General features: G+C 37.6%; 1 protein-coding gene across 6 annotated transcripts in view; it reads right to left on the bottom strand.

Moving 5' to 3' along the window:
- LIMCH1 (LIM and calponin homology domains 1) overlaps positions 1-25,331 on the bottom strand; it is a 1,973,196-nt gene that overhangs the window by 483,850 nt on the left and 1,464,015 nt on the right. For 5 of the 6 annotated variants that reach the window (XM_044061504.1, XM_044061502.1, XM_044061501.1 and 2 more), the window contains exons 16-17: positions 11,710-12,042; positions 6,047-6,379 (exon numbers count right to left, since the gene is read on the bottom strand). In XM_044061504.1, the coding sequence (XP_043917439.1) occupies positions 6,047-6,379; positions 11,710-12,042 (666 nt within the window). The remainder of the gene's footprint in view (positions 1-6,046; positions 6,380-11,709; positions 12,043-25,331) is intronic. The other variant, XM_044061507.1, reaches the window with a different exon arrangement.

Genomic DNA, 25,331 nt, shown 5'->3' with positions numbered 1-25,331 from the left:
AAAGTGTTAATTGTTTTACGACTTCCAGTTTCAGGCAAGCTTCTAAGAGATAAGTGTCAGCTTCTAAGAGATTAACATTTTCATAGAGACATATTAAATTCTATTGGTATCTGTTTAACCTGGGAACTAGAGGCAAGTGTTAAATAGTGATGTTATCTAGCTAACCCAGCAGTACTGTGTATTATTAATTTAAGAACTATCTCAGAGAGAAAGTCTGTGCATTTTGTATCATGTTCTGGACCTATTAACATCCTCTCACTAGCACTTGTCTTTGCTCTGTAATTAAGACTTAGATCATAGTATCTGTCTTAAGAGATAAATAGGAAAATAGTAAGATCAGTCTACATGTTTTCTGTATTTATGTGAGACTGTCCTGCAATGTCGTTTCAAAGTATTTCCTGTGATTCTGAACTCGGTTGTCACTGTATTGTGTTACTGAGTATTGTCTTGTTCTGTTATTATTTATTATTAAATATATTTAAACCTTTTAATCGTGGCTGGTTTTGTTTAGAGATATTTAAGCCTTTATAGTACTTGTATGTATTTGGTGATACTGTACAGGCCACTCTTAAATAGCCTTAAAGTCTTGGACACAGTTACCATTTGGATAATAGTAACATTACACAGTAGAATTGGTCACTCTTTGTAAGGGCCTTATAGTAGCTGATAAGGGTGGTTAGTGGCAGCTGGTACTATCTTATAATCTGGGCAGAAGGGGACATAGCCAGTGAACCTGTGCCAGCCTTCCCCAGGAGTGTCTGTGCATTTGTATATAAATCATATCTCAAAGTGTGGGTGTGTGTGTGTGTGTGTGTGTGTGTGTGTGTGTGTGTGTGTGTGTGTGTGTGTGTCAGCTACTTGGGCATGGACACAAAGGCACTGGTTGGACAGGGAGGGTGCTGGAGGTTTTGACTTGACCAATCTGCTGAGATCTTAACCCTGTAGCTGTGCCAGTGGGGATTCCTATTGGGATCTGGAGAGAGAGAGAAGGATAAACCAGCCCCAGACTGTGATCTCTGTGTGCTCTTAAGGGAAACTGTACTTTACTGTGTGTGTACTTGTCATCCTCCCAGTGTGTACATCCCTTACTGGTGTTATTAGTGAGGATTGAGGCTCATTGATTACTGGGCCAGTGCAGGGGCATCACATACACACGCACACACACATACACATATGCACACACACACACACACACACACACACACACACACACACACACACACACACACACACACACACACACACACACACACATGCACACACACATTTACACATACTCTCACCCACCCAACCCCACTTACTTATATTGACTTTTCATACCGTCAACATATGCACCATTCGGTCATCCATACCATCAACACTGCATCACACCCCTGCATTTGTCAGATAAATGTATGTTTGATAAAATGGAGGGGAAGTATATATATATATATATATATATATATATATATATATATATATATATATATATAAATACATATAAATGGAGATATAAAAATGATAAGAGATACTGATGCCAGAAAATTAACAGTAAGATGGATGTTACAGGCTAAAGCTGATAAAAGGGAAGGAGGAGAAGACATGGAAAAAAGAGGAGATTGTGGTCGAGACATTGAAAGTGATGAGAGAGGAAGAGTAGAAACATAGAGCAGTAGGAGAAATAGTGGGTATACAGCAGAGTTAGATGGATGAGGAGAGAGAGCAAGAGAGTGGAAGAGAAAGACATAGGAAAGAAAACTATGTGAGTCACATTTAATCCAGAGAAAGGCAAGTATAGAGCCAGGAGTTAAGAGCATATTCTTTTAAAGAATTAATGAATATGTAATTACTAGGTGTTGTTCTGATGTCTTTGGGAATCTTGCTCCAGGCTTTAGCTACTGTGTTGGCAGTTTTGTATTTATTTATTTTTTTGATTTGTGGATTCAAGAAGGTGTTTCTCAGATGATACTGACTGGGAATATTACTGATAGATGCACAGTGCTATGGATGATGCATTATTCTATGGACTAGGAGAAGCTGAATACAGCTGAGGTAATGGGGTACCTCAAGCCACCTTAATGATCTGACAGCAGAGCTGTGATGAGCTTTGTGTAACAGATTAGCTGCAAATCTAACTATCTTGTTACAGCATAGTTCAGCTACTGTGACAGAGGTGATTTGAACATTGGTAAGAACTGTCAGGGCATACAATGGAGAAAGCAGAAGACATATTTTTACAAGTGTGACTCCGAACGAGTTAGTAAGGGATTTTTTTTAGATCTGTTGAGAGATGTTAATGGCGATGTTGTACAATACATAATGTTAAAGTCCTAGTGTTAAAACCAGTATAAAATAAAACATGATAAAAAATATTTAAAAAAAATCTTAAAAAGCAGGCACAGAATACAAAGTTAAAATATACTAACTAATAATAGTCATAAAACTGTCATGCTTAATGGTCATGCAACAAAAACATTTCCTCGGTGGGAAATGACCAGACTTATGACAAGGCAGTTACAAGGCTGGATTCCAAACATTTCCAGGCAGTAAAGTAAAGCATTTCTGCCAGGAGATCAATGTTGCCCTGGTTTACCAATCCCATCCCCTACCTGCATACACCTAAGACGGCGGAGGAGTTAGTGGATCACTACTTTGTCAGGGAACTGTGTACATCTTACACCATTAGAAAGGTGGAAGAAACACCACACAAGGAACTCAGAAAACAAAATAATTGTAAGCGCTTTCGTTTTTTTTTTTGCTGAATGTATTGTGGCACTTTAAATTGAGGCTTGGTTTCCCATTAAGGATATGATGTCATGATTAATAATTGTATTTAAGTGTTTCATTTGTAAAAATGATTTGTCTGAAAAAGTTTGCTTATTTTAGTAAACGAAAGCGCTTACTATTATTTTGTTTTCTGAGTTCCTTGTGTGGTGTTTCTTCCATTTTTCTATTGTGTTTGCAGTTTGTGACTTTCAACCGAGACCATTAGAAAGGTGTGTATGTGTCAGCTTCCTATTAGCCTGGACAGTTGCTGCCCAAAATTATCCTACAAAATTCAATGCAGAAACAATACATGTAAATAAAATGTTTTATGTACGTACAGTATTGTCTGAAACTTACTGGTAATCATCTGTGCCCAGACAGCAGCAACAGGTGTGGGGGTGTTACAACAAAGCAGCTACCTCAGCAGTAGGAATGTAACACAAATAGGGGTCACAGGAAGCATTTAGGATGGGTTTTGAGGATTATGACCAAGGAGATATAATGAGATTGGGTTGTGCTGCAAGTAGGCAGCCAGGTGAACGTGGGGTATATAAAAAACGAAACTGGAGAATACAGTAAGGTGAGGGACTGGACAGTGAACTCAGGAGGAGATAACATGTTAAAGAATGATGAACCAGACAGTTAAACACAACACAACACGATAGTGAAAAAAGTGTTGGTACCACAAAAGCATTTGAGACGGCCTTCTTCAAATAATATCCACAAGTTTGTTGCACGAACAGTACTCTTATACAAAACGGTTCACGTTTGAACAGGCAGAACTTTTATTAAAAACAAATCACGTGATTTGTTTTTAATAAATGTTCTGTCTGTTCAAACGTGAACCGTTTTTTATAAGAGTACTGTTCGTGCAACAAACTTGTGGATATTATTTGAAGAAGGCCGTCTCGAATGCTTTTGTGGTACCAACACTTTTTTCACTATCGTGTTATGTTAAAGAATGATGTCAGGGCTGCCACATATCATTCTTAATCTCAATATACTCATTAATCATGGAAACTTTGACTAAAACAACACATGCAAAGAAGCAACTTCAAATACAATTTATAAGCTGTAAAATTACAGAGTGTCAGTGGATTCTCAACATTCAACACTGTCTGTCTGTCTCCAAAGACTAACAGAATACACTAAGGAGTTCTGTATGGGAAGAATACCCCAATAATACCAAACAGCAAACATGGCATATAAAAGATGCACAGCTAGGAATACAGGTCCTTCTATGTTGCAGCACTCATTACCAATAATGGTACTTTACTGGGGGCCTATACCATAGTACAACTTAAGGAATGCACTGCCAACTGACAGCAGCTATTCCGTATGTTCATCAGTAGTTGTTCTGATTTTATCAGTACTTAAGTAACAGGCCAGTAGCTGCTTTCCCAGATAACCTCCACAGTATACTGCCATGTCCAAAAATAAATGATAATCTTCAGAAAAATCTGTTTTTGCCTTCCATATATTCTGATATTCATAAGCTGTAATATTCTAAATATTTTTTCTCATCAGCACCAGCAACTAACAGGCAAACCTGAGAAGCCAGTCAGACAACTTATTAAAAGCAGAAAGAAGTATAATGGCAGCTTGACTCAATGTTCAAACATTACACATTTTTATTTATAATCAATCAGTTATTATAGAACCCTGAAACCTTCTTCTTCTTTCGGCTTTTCCCGGTTAGGGGTCGCCACAGTGGATCACCTGTCCGCTCATGAATGGCAGTGGAGTTTTACGGTGTCGAGTTGCCAGCCCGGTACCCAACCTTCCACAGAAGGCACACACATGCACACACTCACAACTAGGGCCAATTTAGAGTGTCCAGTCCACCTACAGCATGTCTTTGGGATGTGGGAGGAAACTAGAGCACCCGGAGGAAACCCACGCAACCACAGGGAGGACATGCAGACTCCACACAGAAGGCACCCCAGCCGAGGATCGAACCAGAGAGCCTCTTGCTGTGAGGCGATTACAGAACCCTGAAACTAAATAGCACAAATCTTACAAAAGTGGTTTAATGCATAAAATAAGTTGATATCTTGTTCATAAATCTTTTTTATGTTCAGACATTATCCTGAGACGGATTTCCTTCTCTGATTATTATGCAGTACATTTCATGTTTTCAGTGATATTAAAGATGCAGACACCAGTTCTTAAGACTTCTTTTCAGCTGAGATTACAGGACATCCTTTTATGACTGTAGATGATTTTCTTAAAACTACACTTTTATTTAGTATAAAACTTTACACAAGATAAAAACAGAATCAGACTTACATCTGTGTGCATATATTCATATTATACATCTGAAAGGTTACAGACATCTGAAAATCCAGCCCAACTCATCCTGAATTACAAAAGCAGTTAACTGAGTCTACAGCTTTTACAGTTAAAACTTGTTATTAAAAGCAGATTCAACCTTCATGCTGGCAAATTACATGTTGACAACCAAAGGCAAAGCAGGACAAATAAAGGTCCCGCCCCATTTACAGAAAGCGCCAAAGATTTTACCTCTACAAACTAACCAAACTACAAGCTTCAAACAAAAGGCTCACAAATAAATCTCAAACTCTCAATAAAAAAAGAAACCCTTTGTTAACATAAAGCAAAATTCCAATAATCACAGCTCAGAAAGAAACATTCACTGTTTTGTGAATTAAATGTAGACAATGTTGACTCACTTAACTGTCTGTAATGGGGGGTTTGGATGGATTTTCAGATGTCTGTCACCATTTAGATGTACACTACGAATATCTGTATACAGATATAAAACTGATTCTGTTTTTTCATCTCATGTAATTTAAAATAATATTTAAAATATATATTCCTCAGGAGCTTTCCATCTTTCTGCCAGACAAAAACATTTACCAAGGAACTGCTGCTAGTAATACATGCACCAGTGGTTGAATGATGTGCAGTGAAGAAATAAGGCTCACAACTAGATCTCACAATCTCAAAGAAAAAAAGAACTCCTTGTTAACATGAATAAACATTTCAATCACGACAGTCCAGAAAGAAACACACAGTTTTAAGAATTAGCCCAAGTGCATATAATGCAGGAAGTGTTTATTTTATTATACTAAGACTACAAAGTGCTGTTAGAGTTCCATGCTGACAACTGAAATTAGCAGCGAGTAGTCATTGTCACTGTTATCCATTTACATCCAGTTACAGTGGCTCCCACCTATCACCTGCACAACAAGCCACATGCTGTTATTGTAACACAATCAGCTTCTAACCTGAAACCTTTATTATCATGTTTTCCAGGCTGCCTGCTGGTATCATCAACCTGAAACCTTTATTATCATGTTTTCCAGGCAGCCTGCTGGAATCAGCCGTCTGAAACTGGGAGACAGGAACTGGGAGGAACTGGTTAAAGGCAGGACCACTCTTCTTCTTCTGAGAAACACCAGTACGGCGTGCCATCATATCATCTTTCTCCGAGAATGGAACACTTATTTCTTCTACTTCTCCCTCTTCCTCCCATTGCTCCTCTTCCTCTTGTTCGTGTTGCTGATACGTAGCAGCTCTTAGCAGATTCTTCTCCAGATTCAGATAATAACTGGTTGAGGTGGGGGAGGGCATTCGTTCAGGCTGATTAGATGAATATGAGTCTATTGGTCTGTAGTTAGGAAAGTGTAAGTTTATTTAAATGAGGAAAATCAGTGAATAGAACAAAACAACTAATAAAAAAAGACAAATGAAGAAAAGCAAACATGAGCTACTGCAAGCAAGAACAGATGGTAATCACAGCATATTCAAGGCCTTTAAAACATAATTTGAAAATTATTTTCTTTTCATAGTTTACTGGAAGAATAAAGACATAAAAGAGAAAAAAGGGGGGATATGGTACTGTAATTTCTAACGTGCAGGTGGATTGGACACTCTAAAGTGGTCCTAGGTGTGAGTGTGTGCATGTGTGTGCCTTCTGTGGAAGGTTGGGCGCTGGGCTGGCAACTCGCCCCCGTAAAACTCCACTGCTTATCATGATCGGACAGGTGATCCGCTGTGGCGACCCGTAACCGGGAAAAGCCAAAAGAAGAAGAAAAAGAAGAATTTCTAAGGTCTGAAGAATGTGGTTTTGTTAGTTTGAAGAGACAAATTATTTAGCTTTCAGTAAGTGTGACAGTGGACCTTTGTTTGCTCTATCCTGCGCCTTTGGATATTAACAACTAATTCACTGTATGAAGGTTGAATGTGCTTTTAATATGAAGTCCTATAATTTAATAGTTGCAGATTCAGTTAATTGTTTGTAATATGGGGTGTGCTGGGCTGGACTTTCATATTTCTGTCACCTTTTACATACATATTACGAATATCTGCACATTCTGTTTTTTAACTCGTGTAAACCTTAAAAATAGATTAAAAGTATAGGCACCTCTCAGGAGCTTACTATCTTTCTGCCAGGCAAAAAAGTTTAAGGAGCTGCTGGTAATACATGCATTGGTGGTTGAATGACATGTAGAAAAAACGCAAGGCTCACAAACAGATCTCAAAGTCTCAATTAAAAAAAAAAAAAAACAGAGAAAGAAAGAAAGAAATAAAAGACCTGTGCAGTGGCAGATTACATTAGGGACAATTCAGGCAGTCATTCAGGGAACTCAGTAGCAGGGGTGCCCATTGCCAGCCACAATATACTGCACTGGTAATCTGTGTTAGAAGAAATGCATTTGTTTACAGGATTTGAACTATGTTCAGCAATACTGCCAACAAATTTCAAAGTATACACTGAGCATAGCAGTTGCTGATGTAATATTAAAAAAAGGAAAGTTTTAAATTCTAATATGCTAACTTCTTTAATAAAAAGTTTTCGAGAAAAAAAAACAGCACACCTATTCTTAACAATTGGGTAGCTGACTCACTTTGTGCATGCTCAGTTCATGCTGCTGACATTTAACGTAACCTTAGTATGCCAAAATAAATGCTTGCAATGGTGGTTGAACTGAATACCAAGCTAGCCCTAATAGGAAACTACTAGCTCTAATTATTTCATTGAAGGTACATTTTGTAATTATCTGGCAATACACTGCATATTAATCAGTTTTGCCTTAAAGTTATAATTTTTTTAAATACTTTTACTGAATTATCAAATGTGACATGGGCAAACTTACATTTATATAAAAGTAATGCTTGGGGAATACAAGTATGTATGCAAACACTTCCAGGCAAAACTGCAAAATCTTGTAGATGTTGTTGCATATTCGGCAGCCATGCATGTGTCCTCCCGTTGTTTCTTTGTGAATTGCGTATCTAACTGCTGTTCTCGGTCTTTTTTGACCTCTTCTTATTGGTTCCTTTAGTTATCATGCAATGTTTTACATGCCCTGCCAATTATCCCTTTTTAAACAGCAGCTTCTCTTACGGTTCAGTTAAAAACTCAACCAGTGCAGCTCTGTCATTTAGGATTCTCCTATCCCTTTCTCTTTGCCTACAATCTGATACTAATCCCTGATGAGGAAGGTAACACTAGCCAGCAATCCACATGTTCTCTTGGTCCCTTCCACTTCTGTTACCCTTCCCTCTCTAATTATTACTTCCCAGTATGTTGGTTCCTTTGCCAGTGCCAGCTTCCACCAGTAAATTCCAGCCCCCTCTTGCCTATTCTCTGTACCCTTAAAAGCAGTCATTGTTATTGGCAAAATCTCCTTTCTCCATTCTTGTGTTGGCTTAATTCTTAGTATACTTTCTGCTACTTTATGAATATAATATTCTCTATGATTGTTGTCATTCTCCTTAAAGATCTGCATCCAAAACCCCACTCTTTCCTTATTTTTGAATACCCCCCCTTGCTTCATCATCATCACTTTCCATTTAGAATTATAGCTTTCTGTTTGTGTTATGTATAAGAACCTTAACTTTGTAGCTCTAAAATATCCCTTCACATCAGGTAATGCTAATCTTCCTTGTTCTGTTGGGAGAATCAGCTTATCCCACTTGACTCTTGCCCTTTTCCCATCCCAAATAAAGTCCTTCAACTCTATTAATTACTGTCCACAACTTATTTGATTGATAAAAATATGCCTGATCTGTATATAATAATAAAGGGACTACAAACATTTTTATTGCTTGCATCTTGTCATCCAGATCCATAGCAAGAGCTTCTAGTTTCTCAGTTTTTATATTATCTTTTGTTTAGTCTCTTCCCACATATCCTTAAGCTGCCACATACGAATCCTTTTAATTCATATGCCTAAATGCTTGATTTTTATCATGTCCCCATAAATATGGGTATAGGTAAACTAATTCATGTATGGGTACACAGTTTACAGCTATATCCTTCATTTTATCTTTGTCAAGTTTATAGCCTGAAAAAAACAGGAACTATGTCAGAATGTTCCACAACACTGAAATATCCTTTTCTGGTTCTATCAGGTATAAAATAATATCATCTGCAGATGACGCCAACATTTCTTGAACCCCACGCCAATTATATCCTTGAATTTCTGAGCCCCTTATTTTCTTTGGCAATGGCTCTAAACAACAAAGGGGAAAGAGGACACCCTTCTTGGTTCCTCTGTTCACACATAACTTATCAGAGAAGGTTTTATTTGAGTTTGCACATTGAAATGCCATTTCGCAACTGTCCAGAATTTTGCAGAATGCCCAAATTTTTGCCTCATATTTTTAATCTGTTTCTCATAAAATGTATGTTTTTCTGGCATGTTATTCAGGGTTGAAGTCACTAAATAGCTTCAGACTTCATATGCTTCATAAAATGCATATCAGTGCAAAGTCTTATTATTCTAGCTAGTAGAGAGATACTTACACACAGACACGTTGGCTTTATCCAGAATTCTGACATAGACAGGTTGAGAGGTGAAGGGTGAAGGGTGAAAAAAAGGATATGTATCACACGTTTTTCCTTTTCTCAAAAAAGACTAATTTCTGTTAAATCACCAATGATTACAGTGCGGCATTAACTTTTTAAGTGGATTAGAGTAATGTAAAAAAATCATCCCTGATTTTTAGATTTGATTTTGATTCTTGAGCAAAGAAAAGAGTTCTGGAAGAATGTGGTGTATGGAGGGGTGGGGGGGGGGTGGGATATAAGGCTGATGTTTCTGTCCTGCTGGATGAAAAGGTAAGACTGGATTACATTAGTGATGCTAAATTATAGTGGGGGACTGTAAGAGAAATGAGAAGGATGTCGACTGTTGATGCCTTTGCAGTTATTATATTTATTACAGTACAGCTATTGGCTAAGAAGTGAGATGTGTAAGAAAGAGCCTGGCCTTTTATTGTTTAGATGGTCAGACAGAGGGAGAGGAGAGTTACTGCAGAGGTATAATGGGAGATACAAGACATAAAGGATGAAGTTATGCAGGTGGCAAGGAAGCTTTAGGAAAGAAGAAGTGCAGACAAGTTAGCAGCACAAAACAGCAGTGCATTACTGTCAGGGATATTATGCTTATGTTGTGTACTCTTAGAAGCCATGTGGTTTAAGTCATTACTTGTTATGTGTAAGGACAACTGACATATGTCTCTCACTGTAACCATGTTTATTTGTTTTAGTTATTTGTTAACATGTGTTGACAAGGAGGTAGAGTGATCCAAACTGGACCTATTTCATCCACAGACTTAAAGATACAGTACAGCAGAGTAGTAGTGTTAGGGTTAGCACCCAGCAACCATGAGTAGTCTGCACCCCCGCACCCAGCGCCCATGAGTAGTCTGCACCCCCACACCCAGTGTCCATGAGTAGTCTGCACCCCAGCGCCCAGCGCCCATGAGTAGTCTGCACCCCCGCACCCAGCGCCCATGAGTAGTCTGCACCCCCGCATCGCCTTACTCATAGGTGCTTGCTAATCCTAACCTTAGTTCTAACTATAATCCTAACCCCAGCAGGAATCATAATTCTAACTCTAAAACTTCCAGGAGGTTTGTGTTTGGGTGAAAGCATTTTTGGTGTCTGTTTTGTGATATTTAGGGATAAAGGTAATTAATTTTGTTTAGAGTCAGGTCAGGTGTCAGGAGCTCTGTTCCACATGGATAAACTAACAGCAGTGCACATGTCTCATGGTCCCATTCTACATGCTGTACCAGTCTGAGCAGTTAAGTATGTTTTTACAGCAACACTGTGACATGAAAAACATGAGCCCAGTGCTATTTGTACATTGATCACCATTTTCAGTGAACCAAAGCTGTATATTTCATTGGACATCAGTAGCACAGACTCTTCTGGAACACTTGTATATCCTCTTTTAGGAGGTATGGACATCAGTAGCAAAGACTCTTATGGATCACTTGGCTATCCTCTTTTAGTAGATATTGATGCTGGCTGCTCTTAGCAGACAGATATGGAACTGTTTCTCAACAACAGCAGCCCTGCAGATCTACACTAGGTATACTTGTGTGCTTTCTGACACTGGATTCTTTATCACCACATCATAGCCACTGCCTGAATCAACTACATGGTTTTTAAAGTAACTGCAACAATTGCCAGCAGCTAGACTGCAAGGCTGTTTATCTTATGTGTACATCCAAGTTACACGTCATTAGTAGTGGAAGCGTATCATTGGAGATAAAAATATGGAGGCTGTGTTGCACTATTCAGGACTCAATGGCAGGTGGTGTATACTACAATAGATATTACATCCTATGCACAGGTCATGTCTTTTTGGGAGCCCCATGGATTGAAAACAGCCCAGGGCACAACGTACACTTAATCTGCCACTGATCATGTCTTAACAAGAAGCAACAGCTCAATCACATGACTGCCCCAAAATAACAACTCGCGGTTTTAAGAATTAGCCAAGTGCATATAAAACAGGAATGATTTTTGATTATACTAAAACTACAGACAGAGTGCTGTTAGAGTTGCATGCTGACAACTGAAATTAGCAGCGAGTAGTCATTGTCACTGTTACCCATTTACATCCAGTTACAGTGGCTCCCACCTATCACCTGCACAACAAGCCACATGCTGTTATTGTAACACAATCAGCTTCTAACCTGAAACCTTTATCTTCATGTTTTCTAGGCTGCCTGCTGGAATCAGCCTTCTGAAACTGGGAGACAGGAACTGGGAGGAACCGGTTAAAGGCAGGACCACTCTTCTTCTTCTGAGAAACACCAGTACGGCGTGCCATCATATCATCTTTCTCCGAGAATGGAACACTTATTTCTTCTACTTCTCCCTCTTCCTCCCACTGCTCCTCTTCCTCTTGTTCATGTTGCTGATATGTAGCAGCTCTTAGCGGATTTTTCTCCAGATTCAGAGAATAACTGGTTGAGGTGGGGGAGGGCATTCGTTCAGGCTGATTAGATGAATATGAGTCTACTGGTCTGTAGTTAGGAAAGTGTAAGTTTATTTAAATGAGGACAATCAGTGAATAGAGCAATAATAAAAAGACAGAGAAACGATAAAAGTAAAGATGAGCTACTGCATACAAGAGCATAAAGATTAACAGAGGTCTCTCACTGCACATTCAAGGCATTAAGGACTTAGTTTGAAAATGATTTACCTTTCTTAGTTCGGTGAGAGAATAAATGCATATGAAAACAAAGAAGCAGACTATGGTGCTGGAATGTCTAAAGGTCTGAAGCTTGTGGTTTGGTTAGTTTGCAAAGACAAAACTTTTGACTTTTAGTAAGTGTGTGAATAGACCTGTGTTTGTTCTGCACTCCCTTTAGTTATCAACAACTAATTCAGCAGCAGGTAAGTTGAATCTGCTTTTAATTCTGTAACATTCTTCAGCTTTCCTCCTGTGGAACACAACTCCACTCTACTAACAAACTACTTTTCCAGGTAATCCCATGTAATAATTAAATTGGTGACTCTATGCACTCCTTTGTATCTAGTCTGGAACTCCTTACCTCTGATACTCACACAAAATGACAATAACAAACTTTTCAAAATGAAACAACCCTTACTGTGTATGTTTTTGTTCTTGTTCCAAAGTAGGCTAACCCTACACTGTCCTCACCTTTCTAAACAGCGTTTCCTCCCTCTTTTCTCATTATTCACATGATATATTTAACTCACAGTAGGCTTTCTTCTGTTCTATTTCGCCTTTCCCTTTCTCCACTCTTACTTGTACTCCAAACTGAAATCATTTCTGTCTACTTTATTTTATTCCTCCCTTTCCTGTTTCTATAGTTCTGCTAGCTTGCTTTTCTGTTCTTTCCACAGTCATTCTGCCTCTACTTTCCCTCCCTTCTCTTTCCAAATTCAGTTACCCAAACTCCTCTAGACACAGACTATTCTCTGCTTTCTAACTCTGTACACATCTGTCTGCCTATTTACCAGGATATGCCTCGCCATTCTTCCCATTTATGCCCTCAACTGAACTGCAACCATCCTTATTGTGCTCTGATAAGTCTATGCACGTCTATATAAATGTGAATGATTTTTAAAACTGATCTACCTTGAATCTGCTTTACATATGTAATTGTAATAAATGATCCATTTAACTGTAAATCTGTAGAATTATCTATTGCTTTTGCTACTATTTATTAATACATTTAGTCTGTATTAAGTTATCCCAAAAGGAAATGTGTTGTAACTGTTCTTTTTTGTTGTATTTTGTCTTTTTCATATTGATTTATAGAGCTTTTCTTCCAGTGCCTCCTATGAAAAGGACTTTGCTTTTTTTGACTCAGAGTAGCCCAGTAAAAAATATAAATAAATAATAAATAACAAGTCCTAAAATTTAGAAGATGAAACAGAGTACAAGAGATTAGTCAAGATAAAATCACTTTAGCTAGCAGATCTAGGAGGCTCTCTTTCTTATGCCCTTCCTGTGGGAGGAATAAAGATGCCTTGTTGAAGTTTCAACTAGTTTATTCAGTTAAGTAGGTAAATTTAGAAGGTGTAGATCCAGTTAACTATCTGCAACTGAGGGTGGGTTGGTCTGGTTCTTCAGATGTCTGTCATCAATTAGAAATATACTATGAATATCTGCACCCAGATGTAAGTCTACGTCTGTTTTTATCTCACGTAAACTTTAAAAATAATTTAAAAGTGCAAATTCCTCAGGGGCTTGCCATCTTTCTGCTAGACAAAAATGTTTACCAAGGAACTGTCTCTAATACATGCACCAATGGTTGAATGAGATGCAGAGAAAAAAGAAGGCTCACAACTAGGTCTCACAATCTTTACTGAAAACAAAAAAGAAAGAGAAGACCCTTTCTTAACATAAAGCAATATTCCACTCACATGACAGTCCAGAAAGAAAAACACTCAGCTTTGAGAGATAGCCAAAATGTATATAATACAGGAAGTAACTTTTATTATAATAAAACTACAGACGAAGAGCAGTTAAGAGTTCCATGCTGACAACTGAAATTAGCAGCAAGTATTTGTACTGTAACTGTTACCCATTTACATCCAGTTACAGTGGCTCCCACCTATCACCTGCACAACAAGCCACATGCTGTTATTGTAACACAATCAGCTTCTAACCTGAAACCTTCATCATCATGTTTTCCAGGCTGCCTGCTGGTATCATCCTTATTACACTGGGAGCCACCTATCACCTGCACAACAAGCCACATGCTGTTATTGTAACACAATCAGCTTCTAACCTGAAACCTTTATTATCATGTTTTCCAGGCTGCCTGCTGGAATCAGCCGTCTGAAACTGGGAGACAGGAACTGGGAGGAACTGGTTAAAGGCAGGAACACTCTTCTTCTGAGAAACACCAGTACGGCGTGCCATCATATCATCCTTCTCCAAGTCTGGAAGGTTTATTTCTACTGCTTCTCCCTCTTCCTCCCACTGCTCCTCTTCCTCTTGCTTGTGCTGCTGACTTTTGGCAGCTTTTGTTGATTCCTTCTCCAGATTCACAGCATAACTGGGAGAGATGAGGGAGGGTATTTGTGGAGGTTGATTAGATGAACACCAGTCGACTGGTCTGCATTTAGGAAAGCGTATGTTTACTTAAAGGAAGAAAATGAGTGACTAGAATAAAACAACTGCTACCAAAGACAAACAAAGGAAAGCAAAAATGAGCTGATGCATGCAAGATTACAAAATGAAAGGATGGAAGTCACTGCACAGTCACGCTATTAAGGACTTGGTTTGAAAATTATTTATATACTTATGCAAAATTATTTATATATTTATATTTCTTAGTTCAGTGAGAGAATGAAAATATAGGAGAAAAAGAAACTTAACTCAAAATTATATCAGATTTGTCACTGCAAAGCTTGGGAAGCAAAAACAAAGTCATACCGTTACCACCCAAATTTAGTATCCAAGTATGTTAGCATTTCCAAACCAACTACTGCCTTCTGTGGCCATTGCTTTTAATCCTCTGCTACCAAAGAAGCAGCCTCATTCCAAGCACTACAGCCATTAGAAATGGCACAACAAGCATAACAAATACATTTAGAAGCTAAAGGTACGGTACTGGGCAGGTACCAGTTTCTGACCTCCTCATTTTTGAGTCCTTTTTCAAACAGCTTTTCAGCACCTCCTTCTTCTGCCTTTGGGATGCAGGTATAGGTAGGAACTGGCTAAAACTGGAACTTGTCTGCTTCTGAAAAGCCCCTGTCCTCCTAACCAACATATCGTCTTTCTCTGGGACTGGGAGTCTTGTATCCTCATCTTCTCCCTTCTTTTCTCCTCCTTCCTCCTCCTCATAGTCTTCACACTGATTGTCTGATCTAGAAGAGCCTTCCACTTGGATTACTACTTTGGTAGTGGCTACAGGTGAAGTTGCTCCTTGAGGATATTCCTCTGTGGATACTAAGTCCAAAGGGCTGCTAAAAAGTTACAATTAATTTTACGTGTGACGGCATTGTGAATGTGCTGATATGTACAACATGCCAGAAACTTACACTAAAAATAATCTATTCAAAATCTCTGTTAACTAAGAACAAGCAAATGAGGTAGAACTGTATGAAAGGTGCAGGACATACACAAACCAACACTGCCTTGACTCCCTACAGTATGCATTTTAATTAATCATGCAAGACGTGAAACAATTTCAATTGTGAATAGTAATTAGAAAACATAACAGAAGAGGAAATCTGCAGTATAAATTAAGTAAAAACAAAAAGGAAGGCTCCAAACTTCTGAACTAGGAACAAACCACAAGCAGCTAGCCAGAAAGCTTCTAAGCAAATAGAAATGTAGAACTGAGCTGCGCCACTTTATGGTCAGCAGAAAGTCACCCAGGGACAACTGTACTTGTCATCTTAGTTCTCCCAAAGTGGACATATTAACAGCAGTAAATGAAAAAAAATCACTTTAGTTTATGACTTCTTTAGAAATTAGATATGATTAAAACTGCATTTTATTTAGCTTAAATGTGAATGTTATCTCTCTGATTTAATCAAACAGGTATCATTCAAACAGGAGTCCATAAATTATGTCCATCATCAATTTTAGTCACCATTAACATGCAAGTAATGCTCTCCAACTATCATTAGCTTTGTGCAGGAACATTTCTTAATATCTTCCAATTCCTTTGTGGTGTCTGACAGCTTGTACAATGTACCCATCTTCCACTTATATGCATACATCTATATACACATCATATAGATAGATAGACCTAGATATAAATCTAGACACCGACATAGATATAGATACAGATATACACACACAGACACACAGATGTATGTAAAATATACACACATATAGATCATATATTTACATATATATGCATACACACATACATATGTAAAATATGTCTGTGTCTGTGTGAGACAGATTGAGGATGTGGAGTACAAAAGTATGATAATAACTTGCAAAAACTGTATGAAATAAAATATTTAAAAGCAGCTCAAACCATTTATCTGCATCCAGTTTAGAAATCAGTAACAGACTTGATTTGTAATTAGAGACCTGAGTCATGTGTTCTCCAAATTCTTTTTTTCAGGAAGGTCCAAGTTGAGTTTTAATGAGTAGTCATTCTGCACTGTTTAGTTATAGCTACAACACTGAACATCCTTAGCAGATGGAACAAGATGAGCAAATTGTCATTGAATTATTGATCATGAGTAAAAGCTCAAAGCAGAGAAAAAAATAGAAAAAGGCAACTCTATCTGGCATTGCAGTTCACTGGAAATGATTCACAACTGTATTTTATACTGAAGTTGTATGATATGGGACTTGACACAAAAGCTTTCAGCCCATTCCATAAACTGCACTGAAAAAATGAAATACTTTCAATAGAGTATATCCCATACATTGCTTTCCTTAACAGTGAATGCTGAATGCTTTCAGTGTGTATCAAGTAATTAGGGATATGAAAATAAGAAAGTTTCTGGCTTACTTAAATGTGATAGCGCAGAGAATCATACACATTTCAGTCTGGAAGAAATTGAATCCGGATTGGTACAGCTATGACTTGAACTCAGCTGGGAAGTTAATTACTGTCTTAAGATTCAGTAATGAATGAAAATGTATTTTTTAACAGATTGACTCAGTTGAATAGTTTCCAATATGCAGTTAGATCTGTTACACAAAAGTGCCTGTTATCAGGCATCACCCAAGTATTACAGACAACAGTTGGCTATATTAGGTTGCCTTCCAAGCTTCAAGGTTATACTCAGGCAGGAATCTGGGATCAGTTAATGCCAGGTAGAAGGTCAGGCAGAAGTTTGCTGAAACTGCAGGTTTCACCTTCTGATAAACTCTATGAAAACCTGTGTCCGTTACACATGAAGTAATGAATCTGTTAGTGTTTCAGGAAGCCTGCATACACTACTCATGGTAAAGAAGGCAGATTCCCTGAAGCCTAGATTTTACTGTAATCATACAATTACATAAATTACTGCAACCTTAGCCCTCCCTTCCATGACTTTGGCTGGTAGGAATCAACAAGAGATGCCCTTTTATGCTAAACAGGTGAATTTTTTTTTCATGTAGCTTGAACTCAACCATAACATGGAATATTTATATTTGTTCTTCATTCCAAAACAGCTCTTGGTCTACATCAACTTGTAGCCCTTCCAACCTCTTGACTGCCATCTCTTCTTTGTGTGCAATAAGCGGTACCTCCCACCTGCCATTTTTTGATATGTCATATTTTCTGGTGCTTTTGTATACCACCAGTTGCTACAAAAGAAACTATAAATTGAAAAGCCCTAAACAAACAATTATTCCTGCTTCTGATACCTATGTAAAGCCTTTTAAAATGTGACAATGGATTTGTTTTATGGGGTCTGCCATTCTACTAATTCCTTGCCTCTGTCAGGATTAGGTAGGAAATATCAAAAAAGGAGCAAATCAGCTGATGATTTTGCCTAGAAATCAGAATGCCAAGAAACAGGAGTAAAATTTTTGCTTTCAATTCAGGGAACTTTCTATTATCACACTGAGTGTAGCGCATCTAACTTTTGTTTTCTGAAAACCATTCAGTTATGACAGGAGAAGACATTTGTTAGTACAGGTAGCCCAGTGATATCAATAAAGGTTCCCAGCTTCTGCTGTGTATCCAACCCAAAGTATATGAAAGTTTCAACAGTAGGCCAGCAAGTTAGGTGGCCTTCATCGACACCACTAATGCAAATATTGAGACTAACCAGTTGTATATCTGAGTTAACCAGTTGTTTATCTAAGCTAACCAGTTGTTTGAGGCTAACCAGTTATTTATGTAAGCTAACCAGTTGTTTATCTAAGCTAACAGTTGTTTATCTAGTAGAAGGCACATTTCTGTAGCTCTAATGCCCTCTGCAGTCCATAAGACAAAAGGAAGTGCATTTGCCATCCCTGGTTTATAACAGTGCACATCTACTGCTCTAATGTCAAGCTTGTATTAAATCTGCACTGACATGTAGTTATGACTACCCCTCTCCAACCCATCCCCAGAAATAAAGGACTGTTAGCAGTAATTCCGACAGTGGCTGCATTGTCAGTCCATAAATTAGCTATACAACCCTAGTGTTCCATTAAAAAAATAAGGATACAATCCACACATTAAAATATATATGACCCCATCTGACATTTTATAAGTGCTTCTAAATTACAGTTATGAAACTGCACCTACACAGAGAGTAATAGTTGGCTGAGGGGTGCAAACAACCAGCCAAAAGTGTAGTAGAAAACACCAGTGTATCACACATCAATTTAGGGCACCATCAAGAGAAAATACCAGTAAGTGGCACACAAAGTGCTTCTAAAGACTTGTATTGGATTTAACTACCTTACAGCCCTGCTCCACAGTGAACATAATGTGACAAGATCAGAATTATGGCACTAATACAAAAATAAATGCCCTTCAATAAGTTAATTTGCCATTTCACATTCATCTTCATTTCTATTGCCATCACTCCCCCACACAGGACTATCCCCTCACAAAAATATTTCATTGCTATGACTGTGTTTACATCCTATCTATTACCATTACAATCTGTTCTTATTGCTCAAGGGCAAGGTGAATATTCCTTAATTATGTATAAAATATGGAGTAATTGGGTCTGTATAATTTTGATTTTATATTAAAATTTCTATATATGTCTGTCTATTATCATTGTAGGCTGTTCTTATAGCCCAGCAGGCCCAGCTTATACCTGAAAAGGGTCCACAGACCAGTGTGTTTTCCTGGTTAACAAATGTAAAAATATAAAGTATGTTAGGGGATCAAAGTACCTTTTCTGAAACAGAAAAAGTGACTTTTCTTTCTTCAAAGCATCCCATATTGCCTTTCTTTGGAACACTGTATAGTTGATGAGATCTAGCCATGTCTATATTTGGTACAGCTGTACTTTTAATATATGTTTGTCTAACTGCAATTACAAGTCAGAATGGCAAACAGGACAATGGGACAATGCCAGGCATTCATCAGTTTGTAGAGTGCAGGTGCTAATGTATCAGCATATGTGGGAAGAAACAGTTCATGCTGACATTATCAAGGACTGCTTTCCTAACTGCTTTAGTATGTATAGTCAGCATGGAAAGGACTGGGAAATTTAACCAAGTTAATACAGCATGATTACATGTGCCTGGTTCTGAAAGACTATGTAGAAACTCCACTATGGACACTCTTTTTGATAAGAACTTACAATATCATTTACTGTATTAGAGAAAGCTGTCTATGGCTATCTCCACATAAAAATGTTTGTATTTCCTACTTTTAGGGAGAATCAAAATGTAGTCTGCCTGTTTGCTGGTACTGCTGCCAATGATCTGTGATAAATAAAGTACTACTGATACTGAGAATCTTCTGAAGGAATGGTGTTTATATTTTTTTTTTCTTTTTTGTAATTAGGCCTTCTTAGGACTGAAAGGTGCACTAGTCCTGCCCTCCAGGATAGCTTTAAAATACCTTGTGAAGAAAGAGAAGTTATCTTAGCTCATTCTACCTTGAAACCAGTCTCTACGGATGCCATCTATGTAACATGGAAGTACCCAGACATGGATTCCTTTGTCCCTAAGAAAGTAGACACTGTCTATAAGTCAGTTCAGCAAAACCAAAGAGACCAACTGTTGAAAAACAAACACAAACAACGCCAACTCCTATCCCAGGACAGCTAGGCTGGATGCACGTCTTGCAAATTGTTTCTTTAAAGATACGATCCCAAATGATGTTCAGGTAAAAAATTAAGTAAAAAATAACGCTTTTATTAACTCAATAAAAAAGAGCGTTTTCGCCGTGGTATTACCACAGCTTCTTCAGCAAAGTAAACAACATTTTTAAAAAAACCCGCCAATTCTATATATATGCTGTGCATGACGTAATGAAAGACATACACTCTTTTAAAGAAACATAATCACAAACACCATCCTATGCACTTCACGGTTACTATCTAAAAATTATGTTAAAAAACATTTAAATTCTAAAAACGGTTTAAAAATACATCAATCTTCATACTACCTGTTGACATTTAATAAAACTAGACTTTTTACTGGTTAATAACTCTAAGTTCATATCACATACCCCTGTTGTGTAAAATACTTCCTACCTTCAGTGACAACTTTTGCTTATATTTATCTCATATTAATGAAAATAACTAATTATAAATAATTAATTAAAATAATCTAAATATACTTAGGAATTAAACATTAATAATAATTCGCTACTTATTTTTATGTTATTGTATGTTGAAATTATTATTTCAAAGGAATTTCTTATTAAATAAAAAAATAAGAAAAAATATATATAAAAAATGTAAAAAATAATAACATATCTTATTTCCATTTATGTCTTAAATAATTTCTCATTTTTAAGACACATGAGATATTACAGCTCTCATTTAATCCTGGAAAACAAAATGAATTTAAACGCAGCTGCCATTCTAACTCTCGAACCTCTAATTGTATGTTAATTGGTCCTCCCCTCAATGTTGGTTGTACTGAATCAATGGCTAAAAAATTAAAACTGTGACCTTCATATTTTTCACAATGTTTGGCTAAGGCGTTTTCATTTTTTCTTTTTCTTATTGCATACAAGTGTTCATATATCCTGTCGCGTAATCTGCGATCAGTTTTCCCACATAGTATGCTTCACAGCAGTTACATAAAGCAAGGTAAACAATAGATTTAGAAGTACAATTTAAGTTACAATTAATGTAATATCTATTGTCCTTTATTTTAAAGGTACTGCTGTTTTTAACATGCTGACAATATTTACAAAGGCCACATTGCTTACATCCCTTAAATTTGGTATTATTATTATGTTCATTATTGCTTTCAAGAATCGATTTTAAGTTGTCACCTCTTTTGTAAACAAAATTTGGTCTATCTCCTAATTTATCTAGTAATTCTTCGTTATTGAGAATAAAATGCCAATTTTTTAGTAAAATTGATTGAATTTCAAACGAATCACTGTTAAATGTAGAAATAAAACTAATTCTACAAGGTATGGTTCCTTTATAAACATTACTATTTTCTGTATTCTCTAATGAAATTATTGTCTCATCCAAATCTGTAATATTTGAGGTGGCATTAATCTCTGTAAATCTCTTTTTAAGGAGAGGTATATAAAAGCCATTCACTCGTTTTTTGTCAACTTCTTTCAAAAGTTCCAAAAACAAATCTAATGGATAGTCTCGGCTTATAAACATTCTTTCAAGTTTTTTACATTCTTCGTAAAATAATACATCCCTATTACACATCCTGGCAGCTCTTATTAGTTGCCCTTTTATAATCGCTTTTTTCTGCTTAAGTCCTTGGCTGAATTTCATTCCAATATTTCGAATACAGTTGGTTTAGACTTTGATTTCCATTTTCTAGTAATTACTTTTTAGACAGACACCAGAATTAAACTTAATAAGGCTCTAGTATCTCTAAGTAATCCAGATCCTGTCCCACCTTAAAAATAATTTGCTTAATTATTCCTATTTGCTCACCCAGTACTTCTTATGTAAATGTTTAATTAGCTGTATGAACTATGTCCTTTTGTAACACGTGAAATGTAACTTGCAATTATTGTGGAGATTTTCTCCCCAGGCCTCCACTGAAAACGGGCTCTTCTTGGCCCAGTGGACTTCCCCAGTCATCAAACTTAAATAAAATAAATAAATAAAATAAAATTCTTACAAAGTACTCTGTAGAGAATTTTTAAAGTCTGCCAACTCATTACATGCACAGGTAGTTCTTCCTTCCTATCACACCTCCAACATTTGCCACCTACCTAAGTCTTTTTGGGGTATAAAATACCTATGAAAACACTTCCAAGCAAAACTCCTAAAACATCTGGACTTTGTGCATACCTCTATGCCCTCCCATTGTTTCCTTGTGAATTGCTTATCCAGTCTGTCTTCACAATCTTTCTAACATCCTCCGATCAATTCCTCTAGTTATTGTGCAATAATTTATATGCCTAATTATTCCTTTTCTACAGCAGCTTCTATCAGAGAAGGTCTTTCACATAGGCTCCCCCTACCCCTTTCTCTTTGCCTATACTCTAATATTAATCCCTGACAGGGAAGGCACTCCCTAACCTGCAGTCCAAATATTTTCTTGGCCTCTTATCATTCTCTTACCTTTCCTCTCTAGTTATTTGCTCCTAATACCTTGGCTCCTTTGCCAGTTTTCTCCAGTAAATTCCAGCCCCCTCTTACCTCTTCTCCGTACTTCAAATTATAGTCATCTCTATTGGCACATCTCCTTTCTTCATTCTCATGTTGGCTTAATTCTCAGAATACTTTCTGCTAATTTATGAATGTAATATTTAGTGTTCCTGTTGTTATTCTCCTTAAGAATTGGCATCCAGAATCCCACTTCTCTCCTTATTTCTTTCTTTTCTGTTTCATCATGATCCCTTTCCACTTTGAATTATAGATTTCTGCTTGTTTTAAGAACATAAGCCTTAACTGTGTAGCTCTAAAATATCCCTTCAACTCAGGTAATCATAAAACACTTTGTTCTAATGGAAGGATTCATTTAGCCCACTTGACATTTGCCTTTTTCTCTCCCAGATAAAACCCTTCAACTCTATTAATTACCATCCACGTCACCTCTGGTTAATAAAAATATGCCTGACTGGCATATAAAACTAAAAGGACTAAAAACATTTTCACAGCTAGAATCTTGCAATTCATAGCCAAAAACAAGAGCTTCCAGTTTCACAATTTTCGTAAAAACAAGAGCTTCCAGTTTCACAATTTTCGTATTTTTTGCTTAGCTGCCATAACAGAATTCTTTTAATTCATACTCCTAAATACTTCACTTTACCATGTCCCCATAAATTCATGTGTACGTACATAGTTTACATCTATAGCCTTTGTTTTATCATCATTAATTTTATACCCTGAAAAAACTTGAAATTGTCTCAAAATGTTCCACAACACCGAGATGCTCTTTTTTTTTGGTTTTATCAGGTACAAAATATCTTCTGCAAATAAAGCCAACTTTTTCTGATTATCATATCAATTATATCCTTGAATTTCTGAGTTCCTTACTTTATTTGCCAATAAGAATACAAAAAGAATAGTTGTGTAAGAACTTACCATAACCATAGAGGTCTTTCTCTTCCATGTTGCAGTATTCTTCACTTTAGGGAGTTGCTGCCTGCAGCACCGGACATCCGGCCAGTATACCAAAGTCATGAATACAGGGGTATGTGTAATGTTGCATGTCGGAGCCATAAGCTGATGCCAGCTATATCTGTGATGTCTGCACGTATCTAAATCAGAACTGTCTGCCGCATAAAGAGACCCCTCCCAGGAAAAGGAGTAGTAAAAGGTAATAAACCCCCTTCCCAGACACAAGGTCAGTAGTCAAGGGAAGGACCCAGTTATAATTGGGGCAAGACAAGGGGATAGGTAGGTGAGATTGAATACTGCACATGGAAGAGGACATTTATGGTTATGGTAAGTTCTTGCACAACTGCTCTATGTCCTTCTGTTCTCATGTTGCAGTATTCTTCACTTTAGGGAGAGTACCAAAGCTCTCTAGGCAGTGGTGTGGGTGTGGGAGCAGAGTCTATGAGACCCTGCAGAATAGACCTAGCAAACCCTGCTCTAGCCTTGAAGATGGAATCCAATTTCTAATGCTTGGTGAAGGTATGTACGGAGGACCAAGCTGCTGCATCCAGATGAGATGAGTAATCAATGCCTTTGAAAAAGGCTGCTGTAGAGGAAACAGCTCTGGTGGAATGGGCTTTGACAGACGAGTCTAACTGCTTCCCATGACAGGAGTAGCAAAAAGCAATAGCCTTAGAAATCCAAGAGGTGAATGTCTGTTTAGACACAGCCTTTCCTAGGGCCCTGGGATGAAAGATGGCAAAAAGCTGATCAGATTGCCTGAGGGATTTGGTCTTCACTAAGTTGAACCTCAGTTGTCTATGAACATCCAAGGAATGCAATGTTCTATCTGAGGAGTTCTGTGGCTGAGGGTAGAAGACAGGCAAGTTAATGGTCTGATTTAGGGAGATCTCATTAACTACTTTTGGCATGAAGGAGGGGTTAGTCCTTAGGGAAACCCTATTTTTATGGAAGACAAGATAGGGAGGTGAGGCCATAAGGGCTTGTATCTCAGATACCCTCCTGGCAGAAGTGAGAGCCACTAACAAGACTATTTTCTAAGTACAAAGCTTGAGAGTGTAAGAATGGGCTGGCTCAAAGGGAGCTAATGTATGTTTTTCCAACACAAAGTTAAGGTCCCAAGGTGGGAGATTGGGCTTATGATGATGCCTGATATGGAGGACTCCTTTCAGAAACAGCTTGACATCTAGCCTGGAAGCCAGGGGAGGAGTCAGGGGAAGGCAAGCAGAAATGGCAGAATAAAGAATAAGTCAACCCTGAATGCCATAACTCACACAGGTAAGAAAGGACCACTGGAACAGAAGCTTGAGATGGGTCCTGTTTACTCTTATGGCACCAAATGAAGAATCTTTTCCATTTATATACATAATTTCTCCTAGTACTTGCTTTTCTGGCCTCCTGCAGAACATTGAGTATGTCTTCTGAATATAGGTGCCTGAAGGGGATCAAAACTCTATCACCCACACTGTCAGATTGAGATTGAGAAGGTGGGGATTGATAAGGAACCCCATGTCTTGTGAGACTAGATCAAAGCAGTGAGGTAACCTGTGGTGATTGCCCTGGGCTAGATGAACAAGTAGGAGAACCAATGCTGTCTTTCCCATAAGGGAGTCACCAACAGGATTTCTGGTTTGTCCTTTTGTATTTTCAGGAGGACTTTGTGACTCAATGGAAATGGGGGAAAGGCATAAAGGAA

Source organism: Protopterus annectens, chromosome 2.part0 (assembly GCF_019279795.1).
Source record: "Protopterus annectens isolate FY-2018-M chromosome 2.part0, PAN1.0, whole genome shotgun sequence".
In the NCBI taxonomy this organism is placed as follows: Eukaryota; Metazoa; Chordata; order Ceratodontiformes; family Protopteridae; genus Protopterus; species Protopterus annectens.
Note: the sequence above shows the minus strand (reverse complement) of the source record. Positions and strands in the feature narration are given on the sequence as shown.